This window comes from Phoca vitulina, unplaced genomic scaffold (assembly GCF_004348235.1).
Source record: "Phoca vitulina isolate PV1807 unplaced genomic scaffold, GSC_HSeal_1.0 scaffold39, whole genome shotgun sequence".
Lineage (NCBI taxonomy): Eukaryota > Metazoa > Chordata > Mammalia > Carnivora > Phocidae > Phoca > Phoca vitulina.
Window position 1 is genome coordinate 15,316,361 of NW_022589742.1, and position 18,764 is coordinate 15,335,124.

The window sequence follows — 18,764 nt, forward strand, 5'->3', positions numbered from 1 at the left end:
GAGAGACAGAGAGCATGAGAGGGAGGAGGGTCAGAGGGAGAAGCAGACTCCCTGCCGAGCAGGGAGCCCGATGCGGGACTCGATCCCGGGACTCCAGGATCATGACCTGAGCCGAAGGCAGTTGCTTAACCAACTGAGCCACCCAGGCGCCCTGTCCCGTGAGGTTTCTGGTTGTTGGTTATGTCCTCCCTCACCTTGTTCTCCATGTCCCTGTCTTCCTGTCCATCCAGGTAAAGATATGCTGAACATTGGACGAGTGACTGTAGCCAAAAGGACACAAATCAGACCAGGAAATTGAAAAACATGTTTGGGACGTAACAGAGAGTTTTCACCTACATTAACTCACTGGCCTTTCGTGACAACCCTTTGAACTAGGGAGGATGTCCCCATTTCACAGAGAAAGAAGGTGACCTGGCCAAACCCCAAGGCAAAGCTGGATCTTCTCTTGGGGAGGATCATGCCCTTATGATCTGCAGGGACTTCTGGGGTCCCCTCCTAAGCTGTAGCTGGCAGCCCACCATACTGGGGTTCAGTAGCTGCTCTGGACTAGGCTTTGCCTTCTTTCCTGTAGTGTGTTCTCCTTGTCATTGGCCTGTCCTCCACTTCCCAGAAGGGCTTAGTGACTCTCTCAGCAGGTCCCTGGAGCGGTAGAGATGAGGATGTGATGGCCACAGGCACCTCCAGGGGGTGCTCTTTTGGCTTTCTCAGGCAAGGCCCCTGGGAGTCAGGGCGGCTGGGGAAATAGGTTCACTTTGTCGGTAACCCTTCCCCCCCGACCATCCTCCCCTATTGGGGCTTCTGTAGAGCTCTTCTTGCCACATAACCACAACCCCAAGGGCTGGGGTGGGGTGAAGGTGATGAGGACTGGGAGCACCTCTCCAACCAAAGCGGCCTGCCCCTCTCCGCGGGGGGCCCCCCAGCCCTCGCCAGGAGCCAGCCCCTTCAAAACCAACAACTGGAAGCCTCCAGCCCCACCCCGTCTATGTTCTGGAGCCAAAGGGGGACTTCCGGGGGCTTCACGGGGCCCCAAGCCCCCTTTGCTCTCTGGGAGGTCACCTGAAACTCATCTTATGGATGAGTGATTTTTAATTTCCAAAGTGCTTTCCCACCACCATCTTCATTCACCCGAGACTCCCCAGTGAGCATCTGCTAAAGCTGGCTTAACCCTCAGCCCTCCCCCACTGTAAGGATGACAGAAACCACAGCCCAGAAAGAGGGCTGACTTTTCCAGGGTCTCACAGCTGGTTGGGATAGAGCCAGGAGAGGGCTTCCTTCCTCCTCCCTGCAAGCTGGGCAGTGCACACCATGGGGCGAGCTTACGGGTCTCCTGGAGAAAGGGGGGCGGGGACCTGCCACCTCCTGCAGCCCTAATCACCCCCTCCGCTGGGACAGCTCAGGGCCTGGGAAGATAGAGGCCAGACTGGAGCGCAAAAGGACAAGGGCAGTTGGAGATGAGCTCCCGCCTCCCTCACCATCGGAGTTGTGACAAGCCCTACACTGGAAGCAGGCAGTGACCCAGGGCCAAGGAAGGAAACTGGGTTTCTTGTAAATAAGCAAAGAGAAACCCCGACCAACAGAGCTTGCAAAACCTTTATTTTTTTCCTCCCTCTTCCTGATTTCGTCTCGAATGGAGGGGGTGGTGAAAAGAAAGGAATAGAGGAGAAGGAGCTGACAAAATAGTTGTGGCTGGGCCCCTTGGCTGGGCATCTGCTCCAGGAGGAGGGCTCTGCTCGCTGGTCGGGGTCAAGGCTGTGGGAGAGGCCGACGGACGGATTACTTCTGCTCCGTCCACGGCTACAGACTGGACCCCTGGGTCTGGCCCTCCGGCTCTTAAATACACACCGCTGGTCACGTGGGGCAGCATGCAAATCGGCCTCTGGATGACTATTAGCCAGAGGAGGGGCTGTTTTTAAGTAGAGGGTACAGCTGTTCCTGGGGTAGTTTCCATTTTGTTTGTGGTTGTGGGGGAGGGGCGGTGAGAGAGTGGGAAATGGCATGAAGGAAATTGTCACTTCCTTTCCAGAGAATTCCAGAAAGGTTTCATGGAGGCCTGGGTATTTCAGGAGTGAGGGCTGGCTCCGAGAGGATGAGGAACTGGAGAAGGAGAACTCTGCTTTGTGGCCTGGCTGACCATCCGGCCCCCATGTTTCCTGGCGTGCGTGAGAATGCCACGGGTGTTACTAGCAGTTCTGTGAGAGCCATTGGCTCAGCTGAACGGGCGTAGATTTAAACTCGCTCCACGGAGACTGTGGATGCGGCTTCCACATAGGGGCTGCTTCCTGTATGCAGAGGAGGCCCAGTGGGTGGGTGCTGGACACCGCTTGACGTGCTCCAGTGACAGCCCCAGAAAGGGTCTGTACAGCTGAAGGGGGTCCAGCTGTGATGACGCAGAGAGCGGCCCAAACCACTTCTATTTTGCTCTTTTGGTTTTGAAATGCAGTCAGAACCACAGCGAGCCCGAGGTGTGCGTTTGCAGGCTGGGGATGTAGGCGCCGCCGCTTGCTTGCTCCCCCCTGTGGCACGCAGTCGCTCGCACACGGTGTCCGGGGCCATCTGCTCTCCAGACGCTGTGCTTTCAGTGCAAGTAGGACAGGCCCTGGGAGCTAGGGATCCTGCCGTGGCCTCCAGGGGAGTGAAAGGAGTGGAGCTCTTGCCACCCTGGGAGCCGACTCCGACTGGAGCCAGCTGTGATCTGTACAGTGATGGGGCGGGTGGGGGCCTTCCCAGGCACGTCTGTCACTGAGCCAAGTGTCTGTGTGTACCCACCTAGCGCCCCGCTCACCGTCGAGGCAGTGTCGGGGGCTCTAGGCCACCGAAGCTGTGTCTCAGTGTGTCTGTAAGGACACCAGGGAGGAGCGCCCCTGGTGTGGGCCTCTCTGGCCTCCAGCAGGGCGGGCCTTCTGTGGTGGTGGTTTTTTGGGTTTCAGGTTCCTGGGAGAGGGAGGTTATTTTGAGGGACCTGGGGGGGGTGGTTCGCTCCTCTGCCGGGGAGAGTGAGTGACATGCAAATGAGCGTCTCCCCACCTCTCACTTTCAAATCCTCAAACATCTGAGGGGGGAGGGGCAAAGCTTTCTGGACTGGAAGGTTCCATGGTGGGGCTGGGATGGGAGTTTTCTTAGCCTTGGCCAACAAACCTAAGACAGCTACTTCCTCACCCCCCCCCCCAACCCCAGCTGGAAGCTGGCGCCGGGACAGAACAGGACACCAGGCTCAGCCTTGGGTCCTGTGTGCAGCACCCTCGCAGTGCCCCCGGCCCTGGGTCAGCAGAACCTGCACCAACCAGGCCCTGAATTTAGGTACTTAGACATGTGGACACCGAAAGAATGCAGTTGGATTAGTCTCTTCTTTCAAAGCCCTCTGCACCGATGGCCCAGGTTTCCGTCCAGCACCGTGCGCGGGCGGCCTTCCCGCCCCCACCACCTCCATATTCTGCGGCCGGCGCCGTTCCTTCCCGGGAAGCACGGGACTTTGACTTTTCGGTGGCCGGGGTAGGGGGCAGCAGCAGTGACAGCCCGTCCCAGCCCCCCTCGCCGCGGCCCCGCTGCAGCAGGCACTAGCTCCGCTTTGTCCTTCTTCTTCCCACGAAGGCAGGCGTGGAGGAGGAGGAGCCCAGGACGGAGCGTGTGGCGCTGCTGGCCCGACCCGGGCAGCCCTCCGACACACAGAGGCCCTTGTGCACACATCCCCACGCTCGGGGCACGCGAGCACAGCCTGCACACGAGTAAATCCGTGGTGTGTTCGCACACCCGCGGTGAGAACCCCCATGGTCGATTACAGTGCAAAACTCTACAGATGTCACACACAGCACACATTTCTCTCTCTCATAAGCCTGGGTGCACAACACCCACCCCACAACCAATGTACACGTGGATATATATATTTTTAGAGAGGCGGGAGAGGGAGAGAGACTCTTAAGCAGACTCCCTGCTGAGCACGGAGCCCGCCGTGCGGGGCTCTATCTCGCAGTCCTGAGATAGTGACCTGAGCCGAAATCAAGAGTCAGATGCTTAACTGACTGAGCCACGCAGGCGCCCCACATGGATATACTTCTTGCCCAGAAAATACACCTCACTGGTACTGACTGACCAGTATCATTCATGCATTCGTCCGTTCATTCATTCATTAGTTCATTCATGTGTTTGTTCTGCAAACATAAATCGAGTGTGTGCTACACGCGAAGCACCGTGCAAGGTGCTAACGTTTCACTGATGACCACTGATGTCCCAGCCCTCCAGGAAGCCACCGCCTAATGGGGGAGGTCAGGAAGGTGCACGGAAGGTCCACACGCAGAGAGCACCAGTGAACACGCAAACATCAAGTGCTGATCTGGGAAGAGAAGCCAGAGATGAGCAAACCTGGAGGGAAGGGCTGCAGCGGAATGACCTCGTTGAGGGGAGCGGGGGCAGACACCGGAGTTTCGTGTTTAGACAAAGTGGGATTAGGTGAAAGTGATCCCTTTCATTTGATTAGTATGAGAATGCTTCCTGGGGGCAGACAGCCGGCCGGAGGCAGGGCGGGGAGCTGCGGAATGCGGGCCTTGGGGCGCTTTGGCTGGAGGAGACAGACCTTCCAAGCATAAATGGCCCTGGGAGGCTTCGCAGGCGGGCCACAGGAGACTGGGTCACAGGCGGGGCCGGGTGGGGGTAGGGTGGGGTGGGAGGGGTGGAACCCAGGCCAGACCGTGTTTTCCCCTGGGCCTCCTCTTCGTCCTAGCGGGGCTGTCTCCTTCACCCAAAGGAAACTCAGACCTGACAGGTTGAGTGGAGCGACTTCTTGAAGTTTTGTGTTGGGGGGCGGGGGTGGAAAGGTGCGGGGGGTGCGGGTGGGGGTGGGGAGCGGGCGGAGCCAGCCCTGTGGGCTAACGGAAAGGAAGTGGGAGAGGCCTGGGTGTCTCCTGTGGGGGAGAGCGGTCATCAGAGAGGTCACCCATGGTCCTCCTCCCTTTCCTCTCCTTTGCCCCTCTCTGAAGTTCCTCATTTCTCTCGGGGCCAGAAGAAGGCTTTGCCACCCTGGCACTGCCGAACCTGGAGGGCAGGTGTGTCGCTCCTGCTGTGGTGCGTGGACCCAGTTCTTCAGGCGTTCGTGGTTGAACCGGGCTGTTCGTAGACCCACCCCATGTCCGCACACACGAGCGTACCATTAAAAACAACCCTACGGGCCAAAGCTGAGGTGCCTGCAAGTGGCAAAGCCCAAGCGTTCGGGAGGAGAGGCGCAGAGCGGGCTGGCAGGGGGGCCGTGGGAGTGGGAGCTAGGCTTCGGGGGGTCGGCACACGGGCCACGGCAGCAGACCACTGGAGGCCCGGGTGCCGAGCGGGGGTCTGAGGGGCATGCTGTCGGCACCGGAGGCACTGGGGAGAGGAGACACGTGTGGGCTGCAGAAGACAGGTGTCCTGGAAAAGGGGGGGGGGGCTGAGCCAGCCCTGGAGGATGGGGAAGGTTCTGTGGGCCCCTCCCTGAGCTGGGGCTCTCCTCTCAAGTTCCCAGGGTGACAGTTCAGCCTTGAAACTGAAAGCAAAGCTGCAGCAAGAGCGCGAACCCACACAAGGCAGCGGGAGGGGGGGGCGGGGCCGCGATAAGTGCGCAGGGCCTGTGGCCCACCTGGCCCTCTGTCTCGGGGCTCTCTGGGGGCGTGGCCAGTTCCCAGAGTCCCCTCCCCAGGAGCAGGGTCAGACCTGCACTGGCCCTGACCGCACAACCCCCCACGCTGAGACGTTTCTTCCTCCGTAGACTCTGCCCTTCAGAGCTGAGTGGCCCCCACGTCCAAGGTAGATTGAGCCAGGCAGAGCCTGGAAGAGCACCTGGTACCGCCATGTGTCCCTAACCCACTCCCTCTCACACAAGATTCTTTCTGAGCCAAGGGAATTTTAAGGATTCTTCATGCTGCTGTCCCATCTATAAGGACGGATGGGGTGCCCTGATTTCCCCTGTGGCCACACCCTGGAGATTAATCTTCAGGGTGGAGAGAGCCCAGAGTCCCTCGATCTGTCACCTCCAGAGGAGGCAGGAGAGAACGGAGGGAGGCTGTGTGTCTTCGCGGCCGGCTCAGGTGCAGACGCTGCTGACAGACTGACACTGAGGCTCGGCCACTTCCCACTGGACGCAACTGTTAACTAACTTCCTCTTTTTCCTTCTTTTTTTTTTTTTTTTTTTTTAACCTGCCTCCTTTCTTCTTCCCCTTCCTTCTCCTATCATCCTCCCCTTTTGGCAGTCTGGCCCTGGTGGCAGGGTCCCTGCTGTTGGCTAGCGTCCTGGGAACAAAGCTCAAGGAAGGTGACTTACTCATTGCCCCTGTCTCTCCCTTCTCCCTAGGTCACCCCCGTGGTTGGCCCAGCCCAGCATGCAGCCTTGAACCTGGCATAGGCCACCACCTACTCCAGCTCTCTACACCCCCTATTTTACTGTGGCTCGGGGTGTAGGCTCTAAGCTCCAAGTACCTGAAGAGCATCTCTTCGTCAAAAACACCCCCGCAGCTCCAGAGGGCCCTGCAAATCCTGCTGTCAGCTCTCTGAGGAGACAGCATGGCTATTACCTTGCAGCCCAGTGACCTGATTTTTGAGTTTGCAAGCAACGGGATGGATGATATCCACCAGGTATGGCCCCAGAGAACAGAGCCCGGTCGGCCAGGTGGACGATCAGATAGACACAGACAGGCCGGCAGACAGCAAGCCAGCCGGAACCCCCGACTAGCCAGTCGGCGAATATAGATCAAGCCCCTACTAGGTCCAGGCCACCGGGCCTGCCTGCCAGCCAGACTGTGCGCCTGCTCGTCACTCGTGCGGCCAGTCACTAGTCCTTGGGCGGTCATTCCGTGTGCAGTCACGGGCCACGCGCCGTCACCCAGCCAGCCGTGCGGCTATGAAACACAGCAGCTGGGCTGTCATTCGATCAGCAGTGGGGGCCGGACGCACAGGTGCCCATGGACCCTCATGTGCATGTCTGTCCCCTTCCCTTCACCTGCAGCATCACAGTGAGAAAGCTGCCAGGACAACCGCATAGCAAGAGTGAGCTCTGCCTGCCGGCCCCACAGGGCACAGACCAGTCCCTGGCCCCTTCAGACTCCATTCTCTAGCCTGGTTGACGGGCCCTTCCAGAACCAACTTTTCAGCCTCAATCCGAGGATCCAGATCTGGAAATGGGGTTCTCTGGTGAGGGAAAGGTGAAAAAGTGGACAGAATTTCAGCACTTAGGTCCCTACCGCTCCTTGTCTTGCTCTGAACTGGGGCTGAGAGAGCACGTTTTCCATGCACTTGGCTGTACGCTTTGGATGGTGTCTCGGCACACCCATCGCTGCCCTCCACTCCTCTCCTTCCACAAACTGGAGAAGAGGCAGCCAGGAACGGTAGAAGGAACAGAAGATTAAGAGTCAGGAGTCCTGGTTTCCGATCCCAGTTTGGCCACAGTGTCACTTGGGCAAGTCCTGTCCCCTACCCTATCTGGCTGCCATCTTCCCCTCTTCACCAAGAGGAGATCCAGTTGGATTATCTCTAAGGGCACCCCAGCCGAATACTGATGCTCTCTGTGCTGAATCCTTGTGAGGACAGAAAACTTCGTCCGACCTCTAGCGGCCTACCCAGGGCTGCCCCCTAGTGGGCTCTGAGCACATTGTACTTTCTGTCCCGTGGGGTCTTAACCTCAAGTTGCTCAGTCTTACCCAACATCTGTGGTGTGCCTCGCCTGGTGGAAGGCACCATGGGAAGAGAAGGGAAGAAAAATCTAACCATACCTGGGTTCTCGATACTACTAGTCATTTTTTGCCTGTTTCTGATCTGCTCAGCAACTGTTAACTGTTCTTCATGGAGGCTGTTCTTCCCTCCCAATCCCACACCTGCCCCTCCACCCTCAGCAGACAGCTTCTGCTCCAATTCACAGAGAAGCCAAGGACACCCTCTGTTTCCCTCCCTTCTCCCTTTTACTGATAACATCACTGTTCCTGTTTCCTTCCCGCTGACCCGGGACGAAGAAGTGTCCCTCTTCCTTCCAGCGGTATCTCCTCCCCGTACTTAATTAACTCTTCTCTCCTGCCTCCAAGACCTCAAACCACTGGTCACCTCCAATGTCTCTCTCTTAAATCCTTCAGACCTTCCAGACCTTTCTCCTCAACCTAGAACATCTTCAGGTCTTCTCTCCCTTCTACCCACCTCCTTCAAAAAACCACCACCTTCTTAACTCCTTTCTGTTCATCAGTATGGTCTCCACCCTCTGTGCTTACATTCTCACCTCCTTTCTCTCCCTTTCAGGAAACCATTTGTATTGAAAAATGTATCATTAATACAAAAGAGTATATAAATCATATATATATATATATATGAATAATTACAAAATGAACACCCATGAACTCACCACCCAGGTTAAGAAATAAAAGCATTACTAGTCTCCTAGAAGTCCCTGATACCTAAAACACTCGATGAGAGCCGACTCTACACCGGTCCTGTTCTATGCGCTTTATGCGCATTGATCTGTTTACACAACCCTATGGTGTTGTTTAATATGGCCACCCCAATTTTATAAATGAGGAAACCGATGCACGGCAAGATTAGGTGGCTTGCCCAAGGTCCCACTGCTACTAAGTAGCAGAGCTTGGTTTCAAAGCCAGGTTGTCTAGCTCTAGATCAGGACAATCCAATGGAATTTTCTGAGCTACTAGAAGTGTTCCGTATTTGCCCTGTCCAGTACAGGGCCACTAGTCACAAGAGGCTATGAAGCACTTGAACTGTGGCTAACGCGACCGAAGGACTGGACTTTGTATCTTGAAAAAGTTTTACAGTTACATTTAAACAGTCACCCATGCCTAGTGGGTACCATATTGGACAGACAGCTCTCAACTCTGTGGTCTTCATCACTACATCTGACCGCCTGCCTCAGTCCGTCCTCTCTGAGATCTGCTGTAATGTGCCTTGGGACCCCAGCAGTCCCCTAAAAGTGCTCTAGCCAGGGTGACTGCCCAGTGGCCAAACCCAATGGTGTTTTATCAGGTTTTTTTTTTTTTTCTGCATCCTTCAGGAACGTTAGGCGGAACTGAACATTCTCATTCTTTTTTCATGAAAAAAAAATTAACAACCCCATGAAAGAAAATTTGGAAAATACAGAAAACTGGGAAGAAAGGGAAAAAAGTCACCCAAAGTCCCACAATCAAAGTATAATTATTAGAAACATTCTGGTATAATTCCTTATATACATAATTTTTAAAAAGAGTTGCAGGGCACCTGGGTGGCTCAGTCGGTTAAGCGTCTGCCTTCGGCTCAGGTCGTGATCCCAGGGTCCTGGGTTCGAGCCCCACATCGGGCTCCCTGATCAGCTGGGAAGCCTGCTTCTCCCTCTCCCACTCCCCCTGCTCGTGTTCCCTCTCTCGCTGTGTCTCTCTCTGTCGGGTAAATAAATAAAATCTTTAAAAAAAAAAAAAAAAAAGAATCCACTCAAAGCATCACCTAGTGAGGTTGGACCCAGAGCAGTGTCATCCCAGACAAAGGACAAGCCCTGGGGGCTCCAAGAATTAGGAATTGCAAGAAGGGCCAGATTCTGGTAGGGAGGGCTTCCTGGAAGAGGCAGGTGAGCGTTAAACCGGACCCCTGTCTTGTGCACAGCTGGAGGACCCCTCGGTGTTCCCAGCTGTGATCGTGGAGCAGGTACCCTACCCCGAGCTACTGCATCTGTACTCAGGACTGGAGCTGGACGACGTTCACAATGGCATCATAACGGATGGGACCTTGTGCATGACACAGGATCAGATTCTGGAGGGCAGTATTCTGCTTGCAGGTTTGTTTCCTTCCCGGGCAGGGGAGTGTGGAAGAAAAAGGGGTACTGCCATCAGGGAATATAGCAGCCCGCAGTGGCTTTCCGTGACCCCACGCAGCAAGGGCAAGGCCTGCAGGAGTGGGAGATTAGATAGCGTGGTTAGGACAAACAAAAGGTAGTCACTTCATAGAGGAGGAAACCATCCAAATGGATCCGTGGTCTTTCAAGATGCAGTGGGACGAGGCAGAGTGAAGGGGAGACCGGCTGGGGTGAGCGGAGAGAAAAGGTGGAGAGTGTCAGTAGGTGGCACGCTAGCCCCTTCCGGGTCCCTTGGCTTCTTAGCACTGTTCCCTGGGCTGGCCCCATGAGAGCTCCACCCCTGCCCTGAGCCCTGAGGGAACTTTCTTTCTGCCCCCTGCGCCCCACACCATGGAACCTGGAACCAGATGACAATGAAGCAACCTCACAAACCATGTCAACCACTGAAGTCTTGCTCAATGTCGAGTCTCCTAACGACATCCTGGATGAGAAGCAGATCTGTAAGTGTGAACCCTGGTGCCTTAACTCGAGGCAACAAAAAATGCCATTTAAAAATACCATGTCCATGTATTGGATTCGCAGGCACGTGTGCACGCAGATATGCGTGCCCACAGCCGCTGCGGCCGGGTAAACGTGCTCTTGAGCTGGGGCGGGAATGGCGGGGGGCAGAGGGGCAGTGTAGACAGGGAAAAGGTGGCCAGGGGGACTTTCCTTTTCCAATTTTTAAATTGTGGTAAAATATACATAACATAAAATTGACTACCTTCACCATTTTTCAGTGTCCAGTTCAGTGGTATTAAGTACTGTTGGGCAGCCATCACCACCATCCATCTCCAGAACCTTCCATCTTGCAAAACTGAAACTCTGTGCCCATTAAACACTAACTCCCTATTTTCCCCTACCCTCAGCCCCTGGCAGCCACCACTCTACTCTCTGTCACTATGAATGGGACTACTCTAGGGACCTCACAGGAGTGGAGTCACACCGTAGTGGTCTTTGGGGACTGGCTTATTTCATTTAACATAATGATGTCAAGGTCTGTCCATGTTGTAGCATATGTCAGAAATTCCTTCCTTTTTAAGGCTGAAGGCTGACTACTATTGGCCAGGGTGACTTTTCGGGCCCCTCTGCTCTCTTGCTGGGGCCCCCACAAAGACTGTGCAGGGCGTGGCTTATTTAGAAATGTGCCAGGCTTGGAGCTTGGCTCCCCACCTCCCCAGAAGGCCCCCCACGTGGGCTCCTGCCCCACCCCACCCCCAGGCCTTTGCCCAACTCGTGGACAGGAGGGCTTCTGGCCCTAACTGCCCCTTCCCGAGGGCAGGCTGGGGATCCCGCGGGGGGAAAAAGCCCAAAGCTGCCAGTTAAGAGTGCCAGCACTTCTGTTCCTGACCCTGTCACTAATGTGCACTCAGGCTTCAGCAAATACTTACTGAATGCCTACATGTACCAGGCACCCACTTGCTGTGTGACCTTGGACACATGCCCTGCCATCTCTGGATCTCAGTTTCCTTATCAAGAAAGCAGAGGAATTGGGCTAAATGATATCTAAGGCGCCTTCCAGTTGTAAAACAAGTGAATGACGAAATCAAGGTGGCCCTTTACCCTGGGTGTTGCCTGGAACTTCCCCACTGCCGGCAGGGGGCTGTAAATGTGGCAGCCGTGATTGGGACCAGCTCATGCCCACAGCCCTGCAGATGTTTCCTGTCCTCGTGGTGTGAGACACATGAGGCATTTTCAGGTGTATCCTGCATCTGGGGCCGTGGGGAGCGGCTCCTCCGCCCTCCCCAGGAGCCCACCATTCTCTTAAGTGCCGGGAGACCACACTCCCGGCCTGCCCTGGGCCTCAGGCAGCTCAGGCACCTCAGGCCTTTCTCCTTGCAGTCGGCACCTCCGAAATGCTTCCAGACTCAGACCCTGCTCCGGCTGCCACTCTGCCCAACTACCTGTTTCCTGTCTCTGAGCCTGATGCCTTGAACCAGGCGGGTGACACTGATGACCAGGAGGGGCATTGTCTGGAGGAGAAGGTCCCCAGAGAGGAAAGTGCCAAGAAGACTGGAAAATCAAAGAAGAGAAGTAAGAGAGAGAGAGAGAGAGAGGGAAAGTGTGTGTGTGCACGTGTGTGCGTGTGTGTCTGTCTGTCTGTCTTCAGGGGGGTGTGGTAGGAGGGGGGCGGGTCAGGGAGCCTATCAGGGGTGAGTGGGTCAAGGCTCATAGACACATTCAGAGGACAGCTCTTTGGTGTGACAGGGGATGGATGAAAAGTCCTCCCTTCTGTACAGTTTGGCCTGCCCAAAGGCTGACATTTCCCACGCCGCTCCTGTCAGCCCAGCAGATAGGTAAACTCGTGCAGAAATACCGACGGTCCCAAATGGGTTGAATCCTAGTCTAGGTGTCCGGACACCAGGCTTGGCCCCCTGGCCAGTCCCTGGCCCTCTGGGGCCCTCTGCCTATAAAAGACGCCTCATGCTATGTGCTTATCTTCCTCCTCAGACCTTGTGGAGCTTGGGCTATTTGCGCGAGAGGACTTTGGGCTTTCCCAAGCCCTGATGTTATTGATTTACTCAGGCAAGGACTGCTTAATACTGCCTTGTCGGTGTGGCGACCAAAACCCCAGTCTCACACTTACCTGGACAACAGCCGCACCTTGAGGCCGCCTTCTCATTTCCAAAATCAGGCTCGGCGGGTTGGGTTCTTCGAAAGGTGACTCATTTGTCAGCACTATGCTCCTTGGCCGCGTGGGCAGTAGAGTTCTGGTCTACCTCTGGGGCCTGAGCATGAGGGCGGGCCACTGGGCGGGCGCGGGAGCCTGAGGGCCGCGGTTGTGGAGAGCAGTCCTGGGCCTCTGGCCCCGGTGGCCTGGTTCTTGACGTGGCACCCCACTCGGGAGCCTGCCCTGCAGCCCTCCGTGTGGTCTCAGCCTCATCCTGCTGCCCCCCCTTCCCCTCCCAGTCCGGAAGACAAAGGGCACCCGCAGTACCTCACCGGTCACTGACCCCAGCATCCCCATACGGAAGAAATCGAAGGACGGCAAAGGTAGGGCTGGGAGTCAGGCCAGGTGGGAAGGGGGTCAGGGTACCCGGGCGGCTCCTCACCAGCTGGCCCTCTGCAGGCAGCACCATCTACCTGTGGGAGTTCCTCCTCGCGCTTCTGCAGGACAGGAACACCTGCCCGAAGTACATCAAGTGGACCCAGCGAGAGAAGGGCATCTTCAAGCTGGTGGACTCCAAAGCTGTGTCCAAGCTGTGGGGGAAGCAGAAAAACAAGCCCGACATGAACTACGAGACGATGGGGCGGGCACTGAGGTAGGAGCTGCTGGGGCCCCGAGTCCCTGCCCTGGGGGCTTTCCGAAGCTCTTCTGTCTGAGACGTCCCTCCTGCTTTAGAGTCTGCTGACGCTCCCATCTGCTTGCCCCTAAGCCCGTCCCCAGACCCCTTCTGGGGGGCACACTGCCCGCCCTCTTAGAGTTCTATCCTCGCTTTTTCTCTTTTTGTAGCACAAGAGCCTTTGGGGGCCTCCCATGCCCACGAAGGGCGTTCTGCTGGCCAGAGACCTCGGGGACAGGCCCGAGTTAGCCGTCATCAGTCGTGCAGGCTGGGGGACAGCTGAGCTCCCCACCAGCCATCCCCTCCTATCCTGCATTCCCCCCTTGTCCTTCCCCCCAACGCAGGGTGGGGCTAGCCTTTGAAACCCCTTTTCATGGCCCTTTGTGTCCTCAGGGGGAGAGCTCAGAAATTTCATAAAAGCCTTTCAAGTCCCAGAGTTGTCCTCACCCCTTCCCTTGACGCGGGGCTCCCATCTGGCTGCCCGGCCAGCCTCCGCCGCCTGCCCGCCCTGCCCCGGAGGGCGGTGCGTCCCTGCCTAACTCCCCACTCCCCGCCCCTTGTCCCCCAGATATTACTACCAAAGAGGCATCCTGGCCAAAGTGGAAGGGCAGAGGCTGGTGTACCAGTTTAAGGAGATGCCCAAGGACCTGGTGGTGATTGAAGATGACGAGGAGAGAAGTGAAGTCACGGCGGCCTCCCCTCAGGCCTCCACGCCCTCCACCTCCACCACTGGCACCACCCGCCGAGCCAGTTCCAGGGTCTCGGCCAGAGCTGCTCCCCAGGGCAAGGGAGGCCCTTCCTGGGAGAAGCCAAAGGTTCAGAACGTTGGCTTACAGCCATCTGCGAATCTGGAACTGGGACTGTCTGTAGATGAGGAGATCCCCACTACCTCCCTGCCAGAGAGCCAGGCCAAACTCACCAGAGCCGTGAGGTAAGGGCCCCGGAGCCGTTACACACCCTCCCGTAGTGCCTCATGGCGGGGGGGCGGGGGGGTGCGGGGGGTGGACGTGGTCAGCCTCTTGCCGAGTTCTGTGGTGTCTCCAGTCTCACGGGAACCTCACAGGATCCCAGGGAAGCCAGTGGGGCGCTTGTTGGTCAAGAGAGGAAAAGTGACTTGCCCACGGTTGCACACCACAGTGGTGGCAAAGCCAGCCCCCCTGCCCTGGGCGGCGTCTGTCACCCGCTGGGGCTGTTCCCGTTATCTCAGAGTGCTCCCCCAGCAGCCACCAGCGACCTCCACATCGGGGCCCATCTCCCCAAGCCGCCTCCACTCCAGAAAAGAGGCAACAGAGAACGTGACAGAGATGCCCGTTCTGCCTCCCTCGGGCCCTCCAGGCCCCCCTGGAAAGCTCTCGCTGCTTCCTGTCCATGCTAAGTGTCTCCACATTTTCCCTGAGAAGGTTGGGTTTTGAGTTCTGTGTACGTGGCGCCTGCTAGGCTGGCAGGGGCAAGGTGCCCTTCTGAGGCAGGAAGGTGCTGGAGCGGCGTGGTGAGGGACAGGAGCTCTGGGGTCAGAAGGCCTAGATGTGGGTCCCCGCGACTAGCTGTGTGGTCTGGGGCAAGTTACATAACCTCTCTGTGCTCCCGTTTCCTCAAGCTGTAAAGTCAGATTATTAATCTCAGTGCATGGGCTGCTTGGAAGATTCCTGACCTGTACTAAGTGCTCAGTAGACGTTCGCCGATCCAGCAACAAAGACAGAACACCTTCAACCAGCTCTGCTCCTCCTGGGCCCTCCTCCCCAGCCCGCTGGGAGATGCCTCCTGCCTTGACCAAACCTGTTTTCTGTTTCTTCTCAGTACTTCTTCGGTGCCCAGCAACATCCACCTGGGAGTGGCCCCCGTGGGGTCGGGCTCCGCCTTGACCCTGCAGACAATCCCACTGACCACAGTGCTGACCAGCGGGCCCCCTGCCAGTACGCCTGCTTCCACACAGCTCGTTCTCCAGAGTGTTCCGCCTGCTTCGACCTTCAAGGACACCTTCACTTTGCAGGCCTCCTTCCCCCTGAGCACCAGTTTCCAAGAAAGTCAGGTGGCAGCACCGGGGGCCCCGCTGATTCTCAGTGGCCTCCCCCAACTTCTGGCTGGGGCCAACCGTCCGACCAACCCAGTGCCATCCTCCATCGCAGGGGCTGGACCGGCCGGGCCCAGCCCTCAGCCCCCCGGGACTGTCATTGCTGCCTTCATCAGGACTTCCGGTGCCACCGCAGCCGCTGGGGTCAAGGAGGGGCCGCTGAGGCCCTCCTCATATGTGCAGGGCATGGTGACTGGGGCCCCCGTGGAGGGGCTGCTGGTTCCCGAAGAGACCCTGAGGGAGCTCCTGAGGGATCGGGCTCACCTTCAGCCACTTCCAACCCAGGTGGTTTCAAGGGGTTCCCACAATCCGAGCCTTCTGGGGAACCAGACTTTCTCTTCTCCCAACCGCCCCACTGTTGGGCTGACCCCAGTGGCTGAACTTGAGCTCTCCTCAGGCTCAGGGTCCCTGTTTATGGCTGAGCCTAGTGTGACCACCTCTGGGAGCCTACTGACCAGATCCCCAACCCCAGCCTCCTTCTCCCCATTCAACCCCACCTCGCTTATTAAGATGGAGCCCCATGACATATAAATGAAGGGGCCGGGGGCCAAGTTGAGCAGCCTTTTTCTATGGACTTCGATAGCAGAGACTGACCGGAGCAGGACACCTGCCCTTACTTTTCGGTGGGATCTCAGTACACCGGATCCCCTGTCCCCGACCTCTGCCCGGTGTCACCTTGGCCAAGCCATGCCCAGTTTGAGCATCCCTGGCGTCAGACCATGGCCTTCAAGAGCACTAGGGGATATGCTCTTGCCAGGGTCGTGGGCTGACTGGGTGATGGAGGGAGAACCTCCTGAGAAGTCTGTGGCCAGGGCCGATGCAGGGGCCTCGTGGGGAGAGTCCTTTCGTGGGGCTTCTCACCGTCTGCGTTCCCTCCACGGGGAATTTCCTATCCCATATGTGAATATCTCTGTATGTATGTGTGTGTACTCGTGGGTCTGTATCTCTGTTTCTTTGGGGAGGAAGGGGGTGGAGCTGTGAGGTCTTCAAGGGTGTGTGTCTCTGGGTCAGCTGCAGAGATGGGGATTTTTTTTAAGGGAAGCATTCTCTAATTCCCTTTGGACAAACCATTCAGTTGCCCCGAGGCTATGGGGTACAGGCTGAATCCAGTTGGGAGAGATGTCACAGAGCTGGAGCAGATCCAGGGTAGGAGGATTTCGATGGGTGTGTGTGCTGGGGAAGACGAGTTCAAAGGGACAGGGTCGGACCCAGATACGAAGTCCCCACACAGGGCTGGATTAACCGAATGTTTGTGCCAAGAGCCTTGGCTGTAATACCAGCCTTCACTGGCACACTGGCCTATCCAACCCCCACCCCGATCCGGGGGTCCCTCTTGATTAGTGTCGCCCCGGTATCTCCCTCCTATCGGCGTGGCTGGGGGTAGTCGTGTAGCCGTGGACACTGGGGCTGCCTCCCTTCCTGCCTGTGCGTGCCCGCTGCTCAGCCTGCCTTCTACTCACCTTGTAGGTTTGCCAACCGCCCCCCCCCTCCCCGCCGCAGGATGGCTACCGCAGACCTTGAGTGGACCGTTGGCTCTCACCTCCCAAGTCGCGCACCTAGCCCTGACTCCCACACCAAGAAGACAGGAGCCAGCGGATGTGAGCCCCCCTGACACTTCTCCTGTCCCAACAGGGTTCCCTGCTTCCATCTTTCCTTTCTGAGGACGTTTCAACCCATCCTCTCCTAAGTGAACCCCTCGGCTTCACTCCTCCTTCCCCTTCTTTGAATTAGCTTGCCTCTCTCCAGCCAGATTTGGGGGCAAGGCTAAGAGCTAAGACATGGCAGCCTCAGAATCGATTCTATTTGGTGAATTTGGTTAATGTGAATCAGTGCCCCGGGCCCTTGGCTATGTCCTCAGTAGAAAACCATCCACTTGACCTAACTACCTCCCCAGGTTGTTCTCTCTCTCCTTCTGGTCGCTGCCAAGCCTCCTGTGTTCTCTCCCACTCTCTTCCTGTTCTTCCCTCTCTCTCTGGAAAGGAACCATTTATGGGTGTGCAGGTGTATTTATTACACATCTCCAGCACTTGGCATTAAAATGCCTTTTTCTAATCTGTTTATTATGACAAATTCCTGATGGTGGAAAGTGAAACATCCTGCGAAAGAGTCACCTTAAAAAAAAAATTTGCACAAAGGCGCTGCATGGGTTAGGGGTGCCCTGCCCCCCCCCGAATTTCACAGAACCCATCATCTGAAGGTCACTGATACCCTTACCGTGACATCAAATGTCGTCCTCACAGTTCTCAGTCCCCGTGAGTCCTGGCGGCTCGTGACACCACTTCCCACCCCCTCGGGTAGCGGCCGCACGCCGGCCGCACTGAGTGTGGGCCCTCCACCCCGCCGGCTCTCGTCCGTCTCCTGGCTCTGGCTGGGCTCTTCGGGGGCGGCTCTGAAGTCAAGAGCTGCAGCTCCTGCTTACATTTCTAGCGGCCGGCTGCATGTTTCCATCCAGATGCCTGTCCTGCCTCAAAGACAGCCCCTCTGTCAAACATGGATTTGAAACAAATGAATTTTAAAGTCTTTACACACACACACACACACAACCTTTCCCCTCAAAAAACAAACAAAAAGCTGTCATGACTTGCCTATTTCTGTTCATTGTACCACCATTTTCCTGACCTTCTAAGCTTGACATTTCAGAGCCATCTGATGGCTGCCTTCGTTTGACCCTGTCCCCTCCCCCATCTCCTGAAGTCCAGGCCGTTTGGCACGTCTCTGAAATCTCCCCTTTCTTCCACATTCCCGGAGCCTCCAGCCTAGCTCAGACTTACCCAGAGCTCATCCCCCCCTCCCAGGCACATCAACACGCACCACGGTGTGACCTGTCTCATCCCCTCCGATCTGCCAGGGCACCGATTCTGTTCTTTCTCGCTAAAAGGCCTTCAGTGGCTCCTCATTGCCTCTAGGTAGGGTGATACTCAAAATACTGAGCCTCCGACCTGTTGTAGGCAGCTGGGCATTAACCCTGTATTTGCTGAATCTTGAGGCAGGCCAGGGGTCCTGGAGGAGGGAGGAGGGAGCACTTGCAGGCTCAGGGCTGTAATTCCAAAAGTGAGGTCCCAAGTCATTGACCTGGCAAGGCCCTTCCCCATGAGGTCCCGACTGACTTCCCTAGTCGTCGTCTCACTTGGTTTCCCTGACCCCAAAGGTACTGTTCAGTCAGAGTTAGGGATTTGCTGGCCTTTGAGCTTGCCTCTCTTCGAAGTTTCCCACCTCTGTGGTTTTGCTTTACTTGGTTCTGCTCAACCAGAATGCTCCGCGAATCCTTTAAGACTCGATTTGTGGAAGCTGCTTCCCCACACCAGCCTACCCTTACAGGAGTTCTTCATTTTACATTCGTAGCAATTGCCGCTCTTTGGGCAACTGATCGCGAACAGCCTGTGACATCATCTCCTCTGTTATAATCACAAACTGTTACTTAAATCTTCAATGACCTGGACCTATTTTGTCTCCCCAGTTAGTGTGTTACCTTCTGAGGGCGGGGGGGGGGGGGGGGGGGCGTGGCACCCACAGCAGGGCACACTACGAAGCATCTAGTGAGCACCAGCGAATATTGCCGGTTGAGCTGGTGAGAGATGGGGACCAAAGTCTGAGGCTG

General features: G+C 56.6%; 1 protein-coding gene across 1 annotated transcript; it reads left to right on the top strand.

Annotated features, from left to right (window-relative positions):
* Positions 1 to 6,333: 6,333 nt before the first annotated feature.
* Positions 6,334 to 17,552, top strand: ELF4 (E74 like ETS transcription factor 4). The gene is made up of 8 exons (XM_032428389.1): positions 6,334 to 6,591; positions 9,583 to 9,754; positions 10,180 to 10,272; positions 11,654 to 11,845; positions 12,722 to 12,805; positions 12,882 to 13,074; positions 13,664 to 14,026; positions 14,893 to 17,552. Exons 1-8 carry the CDS (start codon positions 6,520 to 6,522, stop codon positions 15,695 to 15,697), a joined length of 1,974 nt encoding a protein of 657 aa, XP_032284280.1. The 5' UTR covers positions 6,334 to 6,519; the 3' UTR covers positions 15,698 to 17,552.
* The last annotated feature ends 1,212 nt before the right edge of the window (positions 17,553 to 18,764 follow it).